This window comes from Pipistrellus kuhlii, unplaced genomic scaffold (assembly GCF_014108245.1).
Source record: "Pipistrellus kuhlii isolate mPipKuh1 unplaced genomic scaffold, mPipKuh1.p scaffold_m20_p_3, whole genome shotgun sequence".
In the NCBI taxonomy this organism is placed as follows: domain Eukaryota; kingdom Metazoa; phylum Chordata; class Mammalia; order Chiroptera; family Vespertilionidae; genus Pipistrellus; species Pipistrellus kuhlii.
In genome coordinates, this window is record NW_023425529.1 from 87,705,133 (window position 1) to 87,725,513 (window position 20,381).

At 41.2% G+C, this 20,381-nt stretch overlaps 1 protein-coding gene across 1 annotated transcript in view; it reads right to left on the minus strand.

Moving 5' to 3' along the window:
• Positions 1–20,381, minus strand: part of FLT1 (fms related receptor tyrosine kinase 1) — a 192,028-nt gene that overhangs the window by 57,557 nt on the left and 114,090 nt on the right. The window contains exon 15 of the mRNA XM_036456250.2: positions 2,599–2,730. Within this exon, the coding sequence (XP_036312143.1) occupies positions 2,599–2,730 (132 nt within the window). The remainder of the gene's footprint in view (positions 1–2,598; positions 2,731–20,381) is intronic.

Genomic DNA, 20,381 nt, shown 5'->3' on the forward strand with positions numbered 1-20,381 from the left:
TTAAGGCAGAAGACTGGAGGAGCCCAGTGTGTTCACTGGATCACAGTAATGCAGCCCAGCCAGAGTGGGGGTGTGCAGGAAGGAGACAGGACGGGAATGAGAAGGAGCCTACAGAGGGCCTGTGTGCCTGCATGAGGGGAACAAGGAGACTGGGAACCATTGCAAGATTTGAAGCAGGGAAGTAACATGTCATATGATTTGTTATTTAAAAAGATCACTCTAGATTGGGAGTGTATTGGAGGAGGTTGAGAGGAGTGGATAGGCTGTTTGGGAAGTTAAGATTATGTCAAGAGGTGATAGGGATCAGAACATCTGTAATGCAGCTGATGAGGGCAATTCAAGTGAAAATTATCTCCCCTTTCCTCAAGAGCAAATAGGCTGATAAAAACTTTCAGAACTTGTTGGTGATAGCAGTATTCCTGTCTGACTTTTCAGGAAAGCATAACTAGTGGGAAAAGGAATCAGTGTAGGAAAGCTAAAAGCAGGTAGAGATAAAACCAATAAGAGGATAACTGAGTCTAAAAGCTCAATTTTATGCTAAGGCCTTGCAGACAAGTTCCTAAGGCACTTCAGGAATGAGAAGAATGGAGGAAGGGTGGAAACTTAGTTTCCAAAAACATATGCTCAAGTCTCAACCTCACTACCTATTTATTGTGTGACTTTGGGCAACTAATTTAACTCTTCGAGACTCCATCTTCTCATCTGTAGAATGAAGATAACACTACTTCTTTTGTCTTCTATGAAGTTAACGGATATGTATATCAAGTGTGTAACCAATAATGGGATAAATTTATCAAGTGCCTGCACATAAAGGCACTAAATACATATTAGTCTCCTGCATGGGTACGGGATATAAAGACATGTCAGACACAGCTTATGATTCAGCAGGGAAGAAAAACATATCAATGACTAAATAATAATAAAATGCAGAACAACAGGAGCCTGACTAAAGACTCAGGAACCATGGTGTGAGGGACAGAGAAGAGAATGAGAAGAGAACATCTGACTCAACTCTTCATCCTGGAGGACATCACAGGGTAGAGAGCATCTAAACTGGCCTTGGGGAGAAAGAGGATTTGGATGAAATTGGGTGGGGTTCAGACAAAAGACCTCCAGGCTTCATTCACAGCCATTGCTAACCACATTCACACAGAAGTGGGTACAGACAACTGGTGAGGGGAGGCAGCTATGTGGAGGGTTGGAGTGAGTCATTGCATATCTGACATTCCCTGGCTACAGGATTTAGGTTAGTCATGTCATTCCTCCCTGGGTTTTGTAAGAACTGTCCTGTGTATCTTGCAGGGTTGTTGCGAGGATATGGGGGAATACCTTCTGGACTGAAGATTAGGAGTCTTCCTTGCTCTCTGCTGCTACCCCTCTCTCAGGTGGAGGTCCCTCCCTGGCCCGCTATGGCTACTCCCCGAGGATCACATCTGGCGTCCTTGTTAAGGGATAAATAAGTGGTCCTTTGAAGAAGGAATTCATAAAGAGAGATTCACACTTAATAAATTGTTTTCCTCCTATGTAAGCAGAAAAGTTGAAATAATACTTTAAAACAAGGATTATTTGGGAGACAAAAAGGGCCATTACCAAAAGTATGTGGGAATGCTACCCTTGACTTTTTCTGAAAGCACACGTTTGTGGTAGTATACTTTCAGATTTTTCAGGAGACTTTCTAGAATCGTTTCCTTGTAAATGAAGGTGATTGATATTCTTTTTAAAAGGAGTCTGAATTCTCAGAGTTACAATCTTTAAGCTTTGGAAGTTTTCAGGGCAGAAGAACTGGTGCATGTTGCCTTCGTCCTAGTTTCTACCCTCAAAATACACACCTATTCTGAAGTCTACTGGGGCTCATTTGGAAATAGGCTGCTGAACAAATGCCATCTTTTCATGTAAAACTTAAATTTGCCATAGGTAGTTACATCTAAGAGGTGCCAATTCAATAATTTATGATGCTGTAACTGTTATGTTTTGGGTGATTCTTGGCATCAGAGAATTGAAATTGATGTCTAAACTATTTTCTGAATGGAAGCCACATGGCCACAATCCAGTTTAGGATTAGGCCTCTGGATTTTGCTGCTCAAAAAGCTATCTAAAGTCTATGTGGTCTTTTATTATGAGTTGCTTTTTTTGGTAATTGTTAAAAACCAGCTTATGAAAAGTGTGCAAGATATGTCTAACTCTTGGGAGTTGGAAATGAAAAAAATGAACAACTTCCAGTGCATGGTGCCCTCCGCCCTCTCATCTACACCCACTGTCTTCCTTCTTGGATTTCTTTCTCACAGGTGTAGCCACTCCAGTCATTCTCTGTGGGTCAATGTCATCATGCTGGCAGCAGTGGCCTTTCTTCCAGGAACTACTTCCCCCACAGAGACTGTGCTCAAATGGCTCTCAAGGGTAGCCGTCCAGTGTCCTCCTCACCTCAGCCTTGCCGAGGGTAACTAGACAGGCTTTTCCCAGAGAGATAGGGGAGAGGGTAGGAGGTCAGGGAAAGGCACAGACAGGAGGGGCAACAGGAGACTGGGAGGTGAAAAGTTAAACAAACAGGGAAATAGATGTCTGAACAGTTTCTGGTTGCTTTCTGAAGCAGCTGTTTACCTTGAACGGTGAGGTATGCTGAACTTTCCACAGACCCCTTCTGGTTGGTGGCTTTGCAGTGATAGACGCCTTCATCCTCTTCTGTAACTCTTTCAATAAACAGAGTGCTGCTTCCTGGTCCTAAAATAATTCCTGAGAAGTGAGAGATGTTTAGATTAGTGGGCCTAGATGACAAACAAAAACAGCTCCTTTTGTAACACAACTCCCTTCCTATCATTATGCATTCAGACAAGGAAATCCGAGCTTGGGCTAACCTGAGGCAGGACTGCTTATTTGCTTTTTCTGGTCCAAGCTTTTTAATAGCACCGTCACCACCCAGCAGTGCTCTGACCCCCAGCTTTGGGGATGCACCAAGGCTATTCACTGTGAAAGAAATGAGATGCGGCTGCCATACCAAACTTCGAAGCGCAAATAGCAAGGAGGTAGCATTTCTAATAATATTAGACTACCATTAGTAAACTACCATTTACTCACTGCCTGCTACATGCTGGGCATTATGGGAGACACTTTCTATCTTGAGTAAGGTATTATGGTCTCCATTTTACTAATGTGGCAACTGAGATTTGGTGAGTTAAACAACTTGACCAAGAGCGTGCAGTTGAACTGTGGTGCATGGGTCGAGGGAAATCATGTTTTATTTGTCATAGTGGTGGAGAGCTTGGGCTATGTTTTAATCTAGGCTTTATTGCTTCAAGTTTTGTGACTTTTGGCAAATTACTTAACCTTTCTAAATTTCAGTCTCCTCAGTCTTAAGATGAATAGGAAAGTAGTTCCTATTCAATAAATGAGAAAATGAATGGCAAGTGCATGGTTCATAGTTAGTGTGTAGTAAATATAAGCTTAAGCATCACTATGGAGCACAGTGTCATGAAAAGAGCACCAGTGCCCAGCTGACGTGGCTCAGTGGTTGAACTTTAACCTATGAACCAGAAGCTCTCCATTTGATTCCCAGTCAGGGCACATGCGGGTTGTGGGCTCAATCCCCAGTAGGGGTCTCACAGGAGACCACAGCTTTGACACCCAGTAGCTTCAATACTAAGTGCTATCACCAAGTACTTATTGAGTGCTTACTCTGCTATTAGTCTGTGTAAGAGACAGGGAGTGGGGGTAGAGGAGCAGGCTGAGACACAGTTTCTGCTGAGAAAGGAAAATTAACTCATAACAAAGACATGTACATATATTCTCTCTTTCAATGATGCACACCTATACCAGCAAACAAAAAAATGTTGTACAAATTATAATGAATAAATGTGGCACAACATACACAATTAAATGCAATGTCTGGGGTAGGGAGGGAGATGATTGGAATACTCAGGGAAGGTGGTATGGAGAAATAGAGGCTGTGGGCCTTGAGATTTGAAGGGTTAGCAGAGGGATGGGAGAAAGGAAGGCTTGGCACTGAAAGAAACATGCATTGAGTGATAAATGGGCCTGACCAGACTGTAGGATATATTTTATTAGTTTAAATAGTTTGTATTCCCCATGATTAAAATTTGAGAACTAGTGAAAAGCATAAAGAAAACATAAAATAAAAAGAAAAGGAAAACAACCAAACCTGCCATCTAATTCCTCAGATATATATATATATATATATATATATATATATATATATATATATATATATAATTTTTTTTAAATTAAATCTTTATTGTTCAGATTATTACAGTTGTTCCTTCTCTCCCCCCCCCCCCATAGCTTGCCTCCACCCAGTTCCCACCCCACCCCTGGCCCTTACTCACCCCACTGTCTTCATCCATAGGTGAACAATTTTTGTCCAGTCTCTTCCTGCACCCCCCCAACCCTCCCCCACAGGATTCTCAGTCCACTTCCTTTCTATGCCCCTGATTCTACTATATTCACCAGATTATTCTGTTCATCAGGTTTTTTATTTACTTGATTTTTTAATATTCATTTGTTGATAGATTATGTATTTGTTGTTCATAATTTTTATCATTACCTTTTTCTTCTCCTACCTCTTCTTAAAGAATACCTCTCAGCATTTCATAAAATACAGTTTGGCGGTGATGAACTCCTTTAGCTTTTTCTTATTTGCGAAGCTCTTTATTTGTTCTTCAATTCTTAATGATAGCGTTGCTGGGTAGAGTAAACTTGGTTGTAGGTTCTTGCTATTCATCACTTTGAATATTTTTTGCTATCTGGCCTGCATAGTTTCCGTTGAGAATTCAGCTGACAATCATATGGGTGTTCCTTTGTAAGTAACTGTTTTTCTCTTGCTGCTTTTAATATTCTCTCTTTGTCTTTTGCTCTTGGCATTTAAAAAAATATATATCTTTATTGATTTCAGAGAGGAAGGGAGAAGGAGAGATAGAAACGTCAATGATGAGAGAGAATCATTGATCAGGCTACCATCTGCCCATCCCTTCTAAGGATCGAGCTCACAACCCAGGCATGTGCCCTTGGCCAGAATTGAACCTGGGACCCTTTAGTTTGGAGGCTAATTCTCTATCCACTGAGCCAAGCCAGCTAAGGCTGCTCTTGGCATTTTAATTTTGATGTATCTTGGTTGGTCCTCTTTGGATTCCTTTTGTTTGCAGTTCTCTGTGCTTCATGGATTTGTAAGTCTATTTCTTTCACCAGGTGGGGGAAGTTTTCAGTCATTATTTCTTCAAATAGGTTATCAATATCTTGCTCTCTCTCTTCTTCTGGCACCCCATAATTTGGATCTTAGTACTCTTTAAGTTGTCCCAGAGGCTCCTTACACTATCTTCATATTTTTGAATTCTTTTTTCTTTTTCAGTTGGGTGTTTTATGCTTTTTTGTATTTAAAATCTTTGATTTGATTCTTGCGATCCTCTAGTCTCTTGTTGGATCTCTGTATGTTGTTCTTTATTTCAGTAAGTATCTGCTTAACTTCTAGTTGGTTCTTTTTCATATCCTTGAGGGTTTCACTAAATTTATTGGCCTATTCTAGAAAATTCTTGAAACACCTTATAACTGTGGTTTTGTACTCTATATCCAGTTGTTTGCTTTCCTCCATTTCTTTCGTTTGTGATCCATTTCTTTGTCTCCACATTTTGGCTGCTTCCTTGAGTTGATAGAGTGGCTTTGTGTGCTAGGTGTCCTATAGGGTCCAGGGGCTCAGCTTCCCCAGTTACCTGAGGTAGACACTCTTGGTGCACCCCTTTGTGGGCTGTGTGCATAGTCTTGTTGTAGTTAAGCCTTGATTATTGTTGGTATCACTGGGAGGAATTGACCTCCAGGCCAGTCAGCTGTGTCTACGATGGGAGAACTTCTGTGCTAGAGAAGACACCCTTATGAGGCAAGTCTTGCTTCACTGGGGCTTTGGTGCTCCCTGAGTCTGACCCCTGAGTGTGTACCTTATGGATCTGAGGAGTTGTAATCTGGATGGTCCTACTCTGACTCCTGGATACATTGGCTCTTGCATCTCCAAGGAGCTAATTTAGCTTCTTCCTGGGGCTACCCAGCAGGAGCTATGGAGAGATCTGCAGATTCCTTTTCTTTGTTTGGGTTTTGGAGGTCCCCAGATAAGGCCCAGCTGTGAAGCAATGCAAGCTGTAGTGGGGTCTTGGGCTTCTTTTGGGTGTTCTGGGCCTCTCTGCAATTTGTTAGGTAATTTTAGATTTCAGAGGACCAGGCCATTCATATGCAAAAGCCTCTGTGCACAGCTTGGGTGGGGCAGAGTCTCAGGGTGGAGAGAACAGCAATGGCTTCCCATCAGCCCTGCCCTAAGAGGCCTCTGGGTCTCAGTGTCCTGTGGTAATCACTGTAAGCACCTCTGAGAGAAAGCTGCCCTCGAGTTCCTCCCGCTGCTAGACAGTCCAGTTTCTCCCCATATGAGTCTGGGTCCCCAGAGTCTCACTCAGAACTGGAGTTTAGAGCAGGTGGGAGCTTGTTTCTACCTCCCGCTTGAAAAAGACTGCATATCCTCAGTTGCCAGCTCTCTCCACGCGCGCACCTCCGTACCTCTGCCTTTACTTCTGCAACTCCTCTGAGTCTCAGTGTGCTTTTCTCTTCCCTTCTAATTGTAGAATTTCCACTTAGCAAGCCTTTCTGTGGTTCTGGATGATGTCCATTTTGTCTTTTAGTATAGTTTTGAAGTGGTTATACCAGGCAGTAAGTTCAAGTGTTTACCTATGCTTCCATCTTGGTTTCTCAGATATTTTTCCTTTAGTTTTTTAAGTGGACTTTTTACTTTTTTACACAGTTGGTTCATTCACATAATAAATATTTTTGAGCTCCATTATTAGACACTATTCTAGATGCTAGTAATCTATACTAATAAAAGGGAAATATGCTAATTAGACTGGACATCTTCTAGATGTCCTTCCTGACAAAAGCTGGAGGTGTGGCCAGCCTGCACACCACCCCAGGGCCCTTGCCCAGGCTGGCACTGCCCCTCAGTGAGGACCCCCCCATCCCAATCAGGGGTTCCTTTCAGGGCAGGCCAGCTAGCCCCCATCCATGCACCAGGCCTCTATTCCTATATAATAAAAGGGTAACATGCAAATTGACTCTCACCACAGAACAACCAGAATGACTGCTGGACCAGTCACAACTATAAAGTGCACTGACTCCCTCTTGGTCCCTTTTTCCAGCCAGTAGGCTCCGATCACCTGATTGCCACCTGCTGTAGGGGCAGGGCCAGTGAGTGACCTCTCTGTCCCTTCCCCTGGCTGTCAGGCACCTATCACCAGATGTCAAATGGGAAACTGGGGGTGGGTGGCAATGGGATGGGACCAGCTGCAAGCAGCTGGGGAAGATGGCCCTGATCCCAGGCCAGGCCTAGGGACCATACCAGGCATGATTTTGTGTGATCGGCCTCTAGTACAATAATAAGCAAGGTAGATAAATCCTTGCCTAGAAAGGGTTTAAATTATAGTTTTAGAGAATTAAAAATATATAATGTAATAGCAAATAGCTAAAAAGTCTGAGAAGGAAATAAACCTGGTTAAGGGAATCATGGGTTAAGGAGGGTGAGGAACCTATTTTAGGGTGTTTTAGGAAGGCTCTCTGAGGAAGTGATGTTTGAGCAGATACTTGAAAGATGAGAAAAAGTGAGCCATTTAGAGAGAGAGAGAGAGAGAATTTGATGATCTGGGAACATAAGGAATAATGCCAGGAATAAAATTTCTGAGACTAGAGGAAATGAAATTCTGTGCCCAAATTGTTCTTTGTTAAGAATAGGGATAGTTAATTAATATTAACAGAAAGGATAGAGGAGTATAAAGGGACAGGTAAATTGGATAATTTGATGATATATATTCTGAATAAATAAGTGGTACTCGTGTTTAAATTTAGGAAGAGAAGAGAATTTTGGAGTTTTGAAGAGAAAAAAAGGTGTGAAATAGTGTGCTGGGAGAGAGAAAAAAACAAATTAAGTAGTGAAATGTAAGATTTCTCCTAATTAGTAAATACTGACTCCGCACTCCCCAATATCATAGCATAAGAGTTCCCCCAAGCTCATGGGCTGCAGTCACACCCATGGTCAGACTAGTGTTCTGCCCTGAGGCAGCTGGAAGCCTGGTGCCTCCACCCTCCACTACCTGGGTTAGTGGAACATGCAAATCGCAGTCAGAGGGTGGAGGCAGGGGTGAAGGCCTCCAAGGCCAGGGGTGGGGTGAGGGTGGTGGGAAGGTGGAGCAGGAGAGGTGACACTGGGCATGGTTTTACATAATCATTCATTATGAGTGTGTTCCTTATTAATTGGCATTGGGTTATATATATAATTGCTCATAACTATAAATAATAGTGCAATTAAAATTTTTAGGCATAAAGGTTTTTCTATATTTCAGATTATTTCCTGAACATAGATTTCCAGAAACAGATTAAGTCAAAAGCTCTTGATTCATATAACAAAATTGCCTTCCAAAAAGATCAAGCCAATTAACACTTTAACAGCAGTGGATTAGAGACTTTTCCCCCCCTTTATTACCGTTCTGCCAGTACTGAGCAATATTATCTAAAAAATATAAAACACAGAACTTGGCTGATTTGATAGAAGATGATCATTGTGGGTTTTAAAAAATTATTTTTGTTGATTTTTAGAGAGAAAAGAAGGGAGAGGAAGAGGTAGAAACATCAATGAGGGAGAAACATCATTGATCGGCTGCCTCCTGCACGCCTCCTACTGAGGATAGAGCCTGCAACCGGACATGTGCCCTGACAGGGAATTGAACCATGACCTGTTGGTTCATAAGTGGATGCTCAATCACTGAGCCACACCCGCCAGGCTGTTGTTTTAATTTGTGCTTTTTTGCACATTCTTGCATGTGTTTGGTTGCCATTTTTATTTTATTTTTTCCAGCACGTTTTACCCTCTCTATTCCCTCTCCTCCCTCCACCTACCCATTTTTTTTAAATTTTATTTTAAATCTTTATTGTTGAAAGTATTGCATAGGTCCTCTCCCTGCATTAACCTCTTTCAGCCCACTTCCGTCCTCCCCCCAAAACCATGTTTATTTTTAAGGCACCTGTTTTGAGTAGTTGAAAAGGTGAGTTCAGATTAAGGAGAACTTTGAAATCCTGGCTGAGGAGCTTCCATTCAACACAAAAGGAAAGAGATTTTTGAGCAAGGAAATGACATAATGAAAGCAATATTTAAGGAAGTTTAGTCTAGAAAAATAATGCAGGATGGATAGGAATGAGGAAAAAGTGGCATCTGGAAAGCCAGCTCTCCAGTTACAATTCAGGCAGGGGATGGTGAGGATCCAAATCTGGAGGACAGAAAAGGAAAAGGAGAAGGAGAAATGGAAACAGATACTATGTAGGAACAATCTAAAGGAATTGGTGCTTTACTGGATATAGGGATAGACAGATGAGCGCTAGAGGGTTTCAGTGTTCTAAACCCAGATGATGGGGGGGAATGAGAATTCTCCTCTGTAATCTTGGCCAACTCATTTAATCTCTTTGTGATTGTTAACCCACCTGTAAAATGAGAATGATAATGCTTTGCCTATTTCATGGTATTGCTATGGGGTCAATTGAGATAATTCAAGTGAAGCTTTGAAATTTTGAAAAGTTTGAGATATGGTATAAGTGGCAAGAGGAGATGAGGTAAGAGGATGTCCAAAATCAGCAAGCAAAGTTCTTCTTTCTGACTTGCCTTCACATTGGACCATGACAAATGGCACAGACATTGATGAGCCACCATCAGAGAGACCACTCAAAATCTCAGCCTCTATTCTTGCTATTTATTTCTCTTCTCACAAAAATAGGCCAGTTACTACCCTAATTATTTTTTTCTCATAATTCAAATCATCTGCCCCTACTTATTCATAGTGGCCTCCTTTACTTTCTTTATTGCCTTTACCTATTGCTACTCAGTTTCTATGGCCCAATTCCTGGGATATAGGCTCTTTTATACTGCAGATCTCACCTTTTTAAAAGGGCTCTCTTTTTTTAGGTCTATTTTTTCACTGTGATTGATTTTAAACATTAAAAAATACAGAAAAATATGATCAATGTACACACCGTTAAGATGATCAGATTTCAACATTTTGCCATATTGGCATTAGACCCCTCTCTCTTTCATATGAATAAAATGTATAGCTTATCCCTTCCTTTTCCCATTCTGTCCAGAGGCACCAATATCCTGGAGTTGGTGCATGCCATTCTTATAACTGCATTTTCTACATAGGGTTTGTATCTTTATAAAGTATGTAATATTGGTTTGTGGGTTTCAAAATTCTAAATAAGTTGAATCATACATCATGTATAATTTTTCAACCTTTTCCCCCCCATTCAACAATGTTTTAATATTCTCTCTTGCTGACACATGTAGCTGGAGATCATTTTTAACTGTATAATATTCCATTGTATAAAAAAAGCCACAGATTAAGAAAAAATTACCTCTTTGCTATAGAATGAATATGTTGTTTTTACTTTTTTGCTACTACAAAGAAGGCTACAGTGCACAGTGGACACAGCTCTGTGTACAGAGTTTGCACATCTCCCAGGGCTGGGTTACAAGTTATCCCACTTCCAATTTCACCAACTATCACAATACTGTTCCAAAAGATACCAGTTTACAGTTTAACCAGCAGTGAGAAGAGCTTCCATTTCCCCACATACTTACCAATAATAGGTGTTATCATATTTTTTAAAAACAAAAACATTTACATAAATAACAATATTTTCATAATTGTACAGATATCTGTAAGTAAATTATAAATAATTTATTTGTAATTAATAATATATATATTGGAGATTTCTCCTGTAAATTTATTTTAATTTATTTTAATTATATTTTTTCAGTTAGAGTTGACATTAAATATTATTTTATTTATTTATTTATTTATTTAATCCTTACTTGAGAATATTTTTCATTGATTTTAGAGAGAATGGAAGAGAGAGGGAAAGACAGAGAGAAATATTGATGTGATAGAAACACATCAATTGATTGCCACCTGCACCTGCCCTGACCAGGTTGAAGCCTGGAATCAAGGTATGTACCCTGGACCAGAATCAAACCCGGAACTCTTTGGTTTACAGGCCAACACTCTATCCATTAAGCCAAAAACAGTTTGAGCTAACATTATTTTCTATTAGTTTCAGATGTGCAGCATAGTGGTTAGTCAATTATATAATTTATAAAATGATCCCCCCAATGATTCTAGTATCCATCTGGCACCATACAAAGCTATTACAATACTAGTAGCCTTGCTCACTAATCTGTGTGCCAGTAGCTTGCCAGTAGCTCACTGCTGCCCTCCAGGAGCTCTCCACCTGCTGCCCTGCCCTCCTGTAGCTCCCCCGCCCCCCTTCACAGCTTGCTGTCTTGCCCCCTCCTGTAGCTCTCCACCACCCGCTTGTAGCTTGCTGCCCCACCCTCCTGCTGATCAGTGATCCAGTCACTACTCGGTTAGTAGTTATGCTTCACGGTGTAACAACCATTTGCATATTACATCTTTATTTTATAGGGTTATTGGCTATATTCCCTATGCTGTACTTTGTGTACTCTACATCCGCATGATTTTTCTGTAATTACCAATTTGTACTTCCTAATCTCTACCTTTTCTCGAATCCCCTCCACACCTCTCCCATTTGGCAACCCTCAATTTATTCTCTGTATCTGTGAGTCTGTTTTGTGTGTTCATTTATTTTGTTCTTTAGATTTCATGTATAAATGAAATCATATGGTATTTGTCTTTTTCTGTTTGACTTAATTCACTTAGCATAATACACTCTAGGTCCATCCATGTTGTTGCAAATGGTAAGATTTCTTTTTTTTATGGCTGAATAATATTCCATCAGATATATGTACAGTGCCTTCTTTATCCACTGTTCTGTTGAGGAGCACTTTGGTTGCTTCCATATCTTAGTTATTGTAAATAATGCTGCAACAAACATAAGGATGCATATATCTTTTCAGATTCATCTTTTGGATTTCTTTGGCTATATACTCGGAAGTTCAATTTCTGAGTCAGAAGGTGGTTTTATTTATTTATTTGGTTATTTATTTTTATAAAAATATTTTTTTATTAATTTCAGAGAGGCAGGAAGAGGGAGAGAGATAGAAACATCAATGATGACAGAGAATCATTGATTGGCTGCCTCCTGCGTGCCATATACAGGGAATCTAGCCTGCAACCCAGGAATCAAACCATGACCTCCTGGTTCGTAGGTGGATGCTCAACCACTGAGCCACGCCAGCTGAGATGTTTTTAAATTTTTGAGGAATCATCATACTGTTTTCCATTGTGGCTGCACCAATTAATAATCCCACCAACAGTAGGAGTTTTCTTTTTTCCACATCTTTGCCAACACTTCTTTTTTGGTTTATTGATGATAATTATTCTGACAGATGTGAAGTGATTATGGTTTTAATTTTCATTTCTCTGATGCACAAATTTCATGCACTGGGACTCTAATACTTTAATAAACAAAAAACTTTTGCAACCATAAGAAAAATTTTGTCTATTAGTCATGAAATTTTATATTGTTTCAATTGTATAAGGATGAAAATCTTTGACATCTCTCTTAAATAAAGATGCTTTTCTACAATGTAAAAAAAAAATCCACCTATTTACCTTGGTTAGTATGGTTCAGTGGTTAGAGTAGGGGTGTCGAACTCAATCAGAGAAGGGGCCAAAATCTAAAATCCAGCCTAAATCGGGGGCGAATGGTTTACTGAACAGTCATAAACTGTCATTGTGATGGAAATGCAGCAGAGTGCAGTGATGACAGCGCGGTGCGGGCCACATTGCAAGGCCTGGCGGGACGGATTTGGCCCGCGGGCCTTGTGTTTGACACATGTGGGTTAGAGCATCTGCCCATGTACTGAAGGGTCATGGGTCCCATTCCTGGTTAAGAGCATGTACCTGGGTTGCAGGTTCCATCCCTGACCCTGGTTGGGGCGCATGCAGGAGGCAATCAGTGCAGGAGGCAACCAGTAAATGTGTCTCTTTCACATAGATGTTCTCTCTCTCTCTCCCACCCCTTTCTCTCTCCCTGCCTTCTTTCTATTCTAAAAAAAAAAAAAAAAAAAAAAAATCAATGTTACCAACAACAAAATTCCACTGATTTCTAAATATTAAATTTTGCCTGCTACTTTACTGAATTTATTTATCAGTTTGAGTAGCTTTTTGGTGGAATCAGTTTTATTTCTCCTTTCCAATTTGGATGCCTTTTATTTTTTCTTGTCTGATTGCTATAGCTAACTTTCTAATACTATCCTACCTAATAATAGAGTAATATGCAAATTAACCATCAGTCCGCTACATAAGCCACGCCCACCAGCCATGCCCACCAGCCAATCAGAGCAAGCATGCAAATTAAACCAACAAAGATGGTGATTAATTTGTATATGCAGAGGGAGGAGTGAAGACTGAAGACAGAATAGAAGGAAGAGGGAGGGAAAGTGGAAAGCAAGGTGGCTGCAACTGCTGGAGGGAAAGCAGGGTATGTGGGTCGGGCGGGGCGAGGTGCGCAGAGGTGGCAGGCGCTGCCACAGAGGGATGAAGCAGGGGTGGCAGGAGCGTTGGGTCGGGTGGGCGGGGCAGGTGGGATGGGTGGGGCATGCCCTGCCTGTCCCACCCGACCCACCACTGTCTCATGCACTGCCACCACCACCGCAGTGATCCTAGCTGTGCCCGGTGCCGCCACCTCTGGGCCATGGTGCACCTCTGATATGGTGGAGGAGGTGGCTGCAGACATGGTGGGTTGGGCTGGATGGGCAGGGTGTGTCCCACCCATCCTGCCTGCCCCGCCCTACCCGACTCAGTGGGAGAGGTGGGGGTGTGCCCCCCTCATCCCACCCTTCCCCTCCCTACCTGCCACAGCTGGAAAGGTGGGTGGGTGGGAGAAGTGGGGGTGGCAGGAGGGAAGCCCGCAGGAAGTCTTGCAGGAATATTCCAGCAAAAGGTGCCTAGTATTGAACAAAAGTGGTGAAAGTGGACAATGCTATCTTGTTTCTTAAGGAAAACACTTTTAGCTATTTCACATTGAGTATGTTAGTAGCGTGTTATTTAGTCTCCATGTGCTTCTGTGTTTTTCAGTTTTTTCTTGTAATTGATTTTTAGTTTCATATCATTGTCTTGGGATTATTTCAATTTTCTTAAATTTATAGAGGCTTTTTTTTTTTTTTTTTTTTTTTTTTTTTTTTTGCTTAACATGTCTGTCTGGGAAATGTTCCATGTGCACTTGAAAAGAATGTATATTCTAATGCTTTGGGGTGGAATGCTCTGAACATGTAAATTAAATTCATCTGGTCTTATGTGTCATTTAAAGCCACTGTTGTCCTGTTGGCTTTCTGTCTGAAAAATCTATTCATTGTTGTCAATAGGAGTTAAAGTCCTCTACTATGACACTATTACTGTAGATCTCTCCCTTTATTTCCATCACTATCTGCTTTATATACTTAGGTGCTCCTATGTTGGGTGTATAACTATTTACAAGTATTATATCCTCTTGTTGGATTGATCATTTTGCCATTATATAAAGTCCTTTATCTATTATTATAGCCTTTGTTTTAAAGTCTATTTTTGTCTCATGTAAGTATTGCTACACCAGGTTTTTAAATATTTCCATTTGGATGAAATATATTTTTCCATCCCTTTATGTTCAGTCTGCATGTGTGTTTTGATCTGAAGTGCATCTCTTGTAGACAGCATATATATATATATGGGTTTTATTTTCTAATCCATTCAGCTACCCTGATTGGAGCAGTAAATCCATTCACATTCAAAGTAATTATTATAGTAATGCTGTTATTGATATTTTATTATTCATATTTATGTTCCTTTTTATTTATTTTTTCTTCTTAAATAAATTCCTTTAACATTTCTTGTGATGCTGATTTGGTGGGGATGAACTCATTTAGCCTGGGAAGCTCTTTATCACTCCTTCAATTTTAAATGAATAACCTTGGTGTATTATTGCTTTTCATCTTGATTGCTTTTCATCACTTTGAATATTTCACCCTAATCCTTCTAGCCTGAAAAGTTTCTGTTGAGAAATCAGCTGACAGTCTTTTGGAAGCTTTCTTATAGGTAAATAACTGTTTTGCTCTTGCTGCTTTTAATATTCTCTCTTTGTCTTTTGCTCTTGGAATTTTAATTATGATGTGTCTTGGTGTGGTCTTCTTTGGTTCCTTTTGTTTGGAGTTCTATGCGCTTCCTGGACTTGTAAGTCTAATTCTTTCACCAGGTGGGGGAAGTTTTCTGTCACTATTTCTTTCAGTATGTTTTGGATATCTTGCTCTCTCTCATCTTCTGGGACCCCCATAATTCTGATGTTGGTTCACTTGAAGTTGTCCCAGAGGTTTCTTACATTAACTTCAATTTTCTGGATTCTCTTGCCTTCTTGCATCTGTGGAGGAGTGTCTTCTGGCTCTTTATGTTCCAAATCTTTGACTTGATTCTTGCGATCTTCCATTCTGTTTTTAGGACTATGTATAATATTTTTTATTTCAGACAATGTATTTTTTATTTCTTGTTGATCCCTTATTATTTCTTGTTGATCCCTTATTATTTCTTGCTGATTCCTTATTAATTCTAGTTGATCCCTTTTCATCTCTTATAAGTCTTATCGACCTTTTCTAGGAAATTCTTTTTTTTTTTTTTTAATATATTTTATTGATTTTACACAGAGAGGAATTGAGAGGGATAGAGAGTTAGAAATGTCGATGAGAGAGAAACACCGACCAGCTACCTTCTGCACACCCCCCACTGGGGATGTGCCTGCAACCAACATACATGCCCTTGACCAGAATCGAACCCGGGACCTTTCAGTCCGCAGGCCGACACTCTATCCACTGAGCCAAACTGGTCCCGGCCTTTTCTAGGAAATTCTTGAAAAACCTTATAAGCGTAGATTTGAACTCTATATTCAGTCGCTTTTTGTCCTCAATTTCTTTTGTTTGTGATCTATTTTCTTGTCTGGGCATTTTCGCAGCTTCCCTATTGGGGCGGGGTTTCAAGGTGGAGCCTACAGCCTTGGCTTCTGTCAGCCAAGCCCTATGAGGCTCCTGAGTCTCAGTATTCCTCAGGGTCCTTCAGTACTTGCTGCAAGCACTTCTGAGAGAAAGGTGCCCTTGATTTTCGCCTGCTACCAAACAGTCTAGGCTCTCCCCAATGGGCCTGGAACTGGGGTTCAGTTCAGTTGGAAGTGGGGTTGGAGGTGGCATTCAGAGCAGTCTGGAACTTTTGTCTCCTTCCCGCCAGGGCAATCCCGCTGCACAGCCAACCATCCCTAACCATCCCTTCTCTGCATGCAATGTGCGTGCTTCGGGGACCTCCTTTTGCCGCTCCCCCAGGGTTCTGCCTTACAGCCCAACTCCCTCTGTTTGAGCCTGGGTTCCCAGGGTCTGGCCTAGAACTGGGGTTCAGCGCTGTCGGGTCTGGGGTTCAGCACAGTCGGAGCTTTTATCTCCTTCCCGCTAGAGAATGCCAGCCAGGCACTCAGCCGCCCCTCCTCTCCGGCTCCGTCCTCTCCACGTGCCACGTGTCTCCGTACCTTAGGCTTTTACAGCTCCTGTGCACTTCCTTCTGGTTTTCTCCTTGCTTCTCATTGTAGAATTTCCAGTCAGTTGACTTTCCTGTAGTTCTGGGTAATGTCCATTTTATATTTTAGTTGTATTTTATTGAATTTGTTGTGTGCGGCTGCGGCTAGGTGTTTACTTGTGCAGCCATCTTGGATTCTCCCAGGAATCTTTCTTTTTGCTGTTCTGATTGTTTTCTGCTACCTTGTCTTCCAAATCATTGACTTGATTCTCTGCTGCATCTAATCTGCTGTTAAGTCCTTCCAGTATATTCTTATTTATTTACTTATTTACTTATTTACTTATTCATCTTCATTGTTGAGAGTATTACAGGTCTCTGCCATTTTTCTCCCATTGCCTCACTCCATCTGGTTCCCACCCCACCCCAGGCCTTCATCACATTATTGTCTGTGTCCATGGGCTATGCATATATGACTTTATTTATTTATTTATTTTTTAAAATATATTTTATTGATTTTGTACAGAGAGGAAGGGAGAGAGATAGAGAGTTAGAAACATTGATGAGAGAGAGTCATCGATCAGTTGCCTCTTGCACACCCCCCACTGGGGATATGCCCACAACCAAGGTACATGCCCTTGACAGGAATCGAACCCGGGTCCCTTCAGTCCCCAAGCCGACACTCTATCCATTGAGCCAAACCGGTTTCGGCTGCATATATGTCTTTAAATTCTTTGCTTAATCTCTTCCCACTTACCCTTCCTTCTGAGTTCTGTCAGTCTGTACCATGCTTCTATGCCTCTGGACTTATTTTGTACATCAGTTTGTTTTGTTCACTACATTCCACATATAAGTGAGATCATCTGATACTTGATTTGGCTTGTTTCACTTAGCATAATACACTCCAGGTCCCTCCATGCTGTCTCAAAGGGTAAGAGATCTTTATTTTTCACAGCTGCATAGTATTCCATCCTGTAAATGTACCATAGCATTTTTATCCACTCATCTACTGTGGATCTTAGCTATTTTAAATAGCGCTGCTATGAACATAGGGGTGCATATATTCTTTCTGATTGGTGTTTTGAGTCTTTTAGAATATATTCTTCAGTTTCATTATTTTATTATTCATTTTTGATTTGTTCTTTCTTATGGCTTAAGTGTCCTTTTTTTATGCTTACTATCTCCTTGTTGATGTTCTTACCAAGTTTATATATTTTTCTTTAAGTTCCTTGAGCATCCTTTTAACCAGTGTTTTGAATTCTGTGTCTGGTACATTACTTGCTTCCATGTCATTTAGTTCTTTTTCTGGAGATTTCTCTCTCTCTTTCTCTCTCTCTCTCTCTCTCTCTCTCTCTCTCTCTCTCTCTCTCTCTCTCTCTCTCCCTCCCTCCCTCTCTCTCTCATCTTTCATATGGGACACATTTCTTTGTCTCCTCATTTTACCTGTCTCTCTGTTTGTTTCTATGTATTAGGTAGATATTCTATGTCTCTAAGTCTTGGCAGGGTGACCTTATGTAATAGGTGTCCTCTGAGTCCCAGTGGCACAGCCTGAGCTGAGTGCTCCAGGAAAGTCCCTTGTGTAGGTCGTGTGTTCCCTTCTGTTGTAATTTCGTCTTGATTTCTATTGGCACATCAGTGAGTGGCATCCTCAGGCTTGCTGGCTGTAAGGATTGGCCACAATCATAGTGTACAAGCTGCTATCATGGGCTGACTCCACAGAGCAGGATGTGCCCCAGCTGAGACCTCTCTTCGGGTGTGCCCCTTATATGAAGCTAATTAGGTGGTTTTCTGTTTTGAAGCTGGCACCTGGGTATGTTGGTTCTGGGGCCTCTTGGGAAGGACTCGGGAGATCAACCTCAGATGCTGCTTGTGACAGGTCCAAAGCTATCTGTTAGTAGCTACAAAGTGATCTGTGTTAGGCCTGATGTGTGTGGGAGGGGCCATGCTGTGATCTGAGACTGGCTGCAACCAGTACTGGGCCAGGAACAGGGCAGTAAAAGACCCAAGGCACTCTGAGACCTGCCACTACCTGCTGGCTACCCATAAGGCTCTGTTGCTGAAAGAGCCCTGGGCTGGGGAAGGCAGGGTTTCAGGGAGTTCCCACAGTGGGGGAAGTGGTGTTCATCAATAACTACATTCAGATTTGGTGTCAGTGCTAGGTGTGAGCTACTCAGAAAAGATCTAAGGGTACACCAAGGTCAGCTGCCACTGCCTGGGGCTTGCAGACCTTAGTGGTGGGGCGGCGTCTCAGGAAGTAATCAGGGAGAAGGTAGTGGAGTTCACAGGCTAATGCAGATTCAGATCTGGTTGTGTGGAGAGAGGGCTTAACACGGGGACATTAGTGGCCATCTCTCCAGCCCTTGCCCCAAAGCCACACAACTCAACTTTTCTCCCTTTGACTCTGGCGCCCGTGAGCCACTAACCTTCCACCAGAACCTAAGGTGAGTGCCTGTAAGAGAGTTTGTGTGCTGGCCCTTTAAGAGGGCACCTGGGTTTCCAGCAGCCTTTTGGCTAGCTCAAAGGACAGAATCCCTGCTGATTTTCTCAGCCAAGTGAGCTCCCTTTCCCAAAACTTGTGTGTCAGCTGGAGTGCTTGGCCTGGGGCTGAGACCTTCCCCCTCCAGGGTGTACCTCTGCAGCTCAGAAAACCCTCAGGATTCTCAACTGCAGCATGGGTGTGGGGCCAGCTAGTTGTGCATCTCCTCCCCTCTTTCTGTTCTCCATGTTGCTTCTTTATATCCTTAGTTATAGGATGTCTCTTCAGCTAGTCTTCAGATGGTTATCCAGGTTGATGGTTCTGTAATTCAGTAACTTTGATGTAGTCATGGGAAGAGCTGAGTGCAGTGTCCCTCTAATCTGCTATCTGAAATTCCTGATGTTTTAATTGCTGGCAAAATGATGGGTGTGAAATGGCATTTACATTTCTCTGATTACTAGTTAGATGGGATATCTTTTTCCATTTTTGCTGTCCATTCAGGCTTCTTTTCCTGTGAATTGTCTGCACACACAATATGTCTTTTGCCCATATTTCTATTAACCTATTTGTCTTTTTCTCAATGATTTTAGTTGTATTAAATATGTTTTGGATACTGATGTTTTGTTGGTTAAATAATTTAAGTTTTCCCCATTCCACGAATAGTTTTAAACTTTCATTATGGTGAAATTTTAATACAAAAGCCTTTAAAATGACAACTAGTAAAATTTATCAATATTTTCCATTATCCTTGTGCTTTCTATAACTTGTTTAAAAATTTCTTTTTCTACTCAGATATGAAGTATTCTCCTAATATGCTTTCTTTTAAAAATTAAAGAAAATTCTGCTTGAAAGATCTACTTAGATTTTTGTCTTTTCTCACTTAGGTCTTTAATTCACCTGGATTTATTTATTTATTTATTTATTTATTTATTTATTTATTTATTTATTTTTGTGTGTGTGTGTTTGTGTGAAAAGGGCGTATGTGTTTGGTTTGAGGTAGAAATCTGATTTTTACCATGTAAATAGCCAATTATCCCAGGATAATTTACTCACTAATCTATTCTCTTCTCACTGAGTTTTGGTGTCAGTACTGTCAGATGGTAAGTTTCCATATATTTGTATGTGTTGTTTTTAGGATCTTTATTTGTTCACAATGACCTCTTTATCTATCCCATACAAGTTATGATTTCTTTTTTTTAATTAAATATATTTTATTGATTTTTTACAGAGAGGAAGGGAGAGAGATAGAGAGCTAGAAATGTCAATGAGAGAGAAACATCAACCAGCTGCCTCCTGCACACCCCCTACCAGGGATGTGCCCACAACCAATGTACATGCCCTTGACCGGAATCGAACCTGGGATCCTTCAGTCCGCAGACCGACGCTCT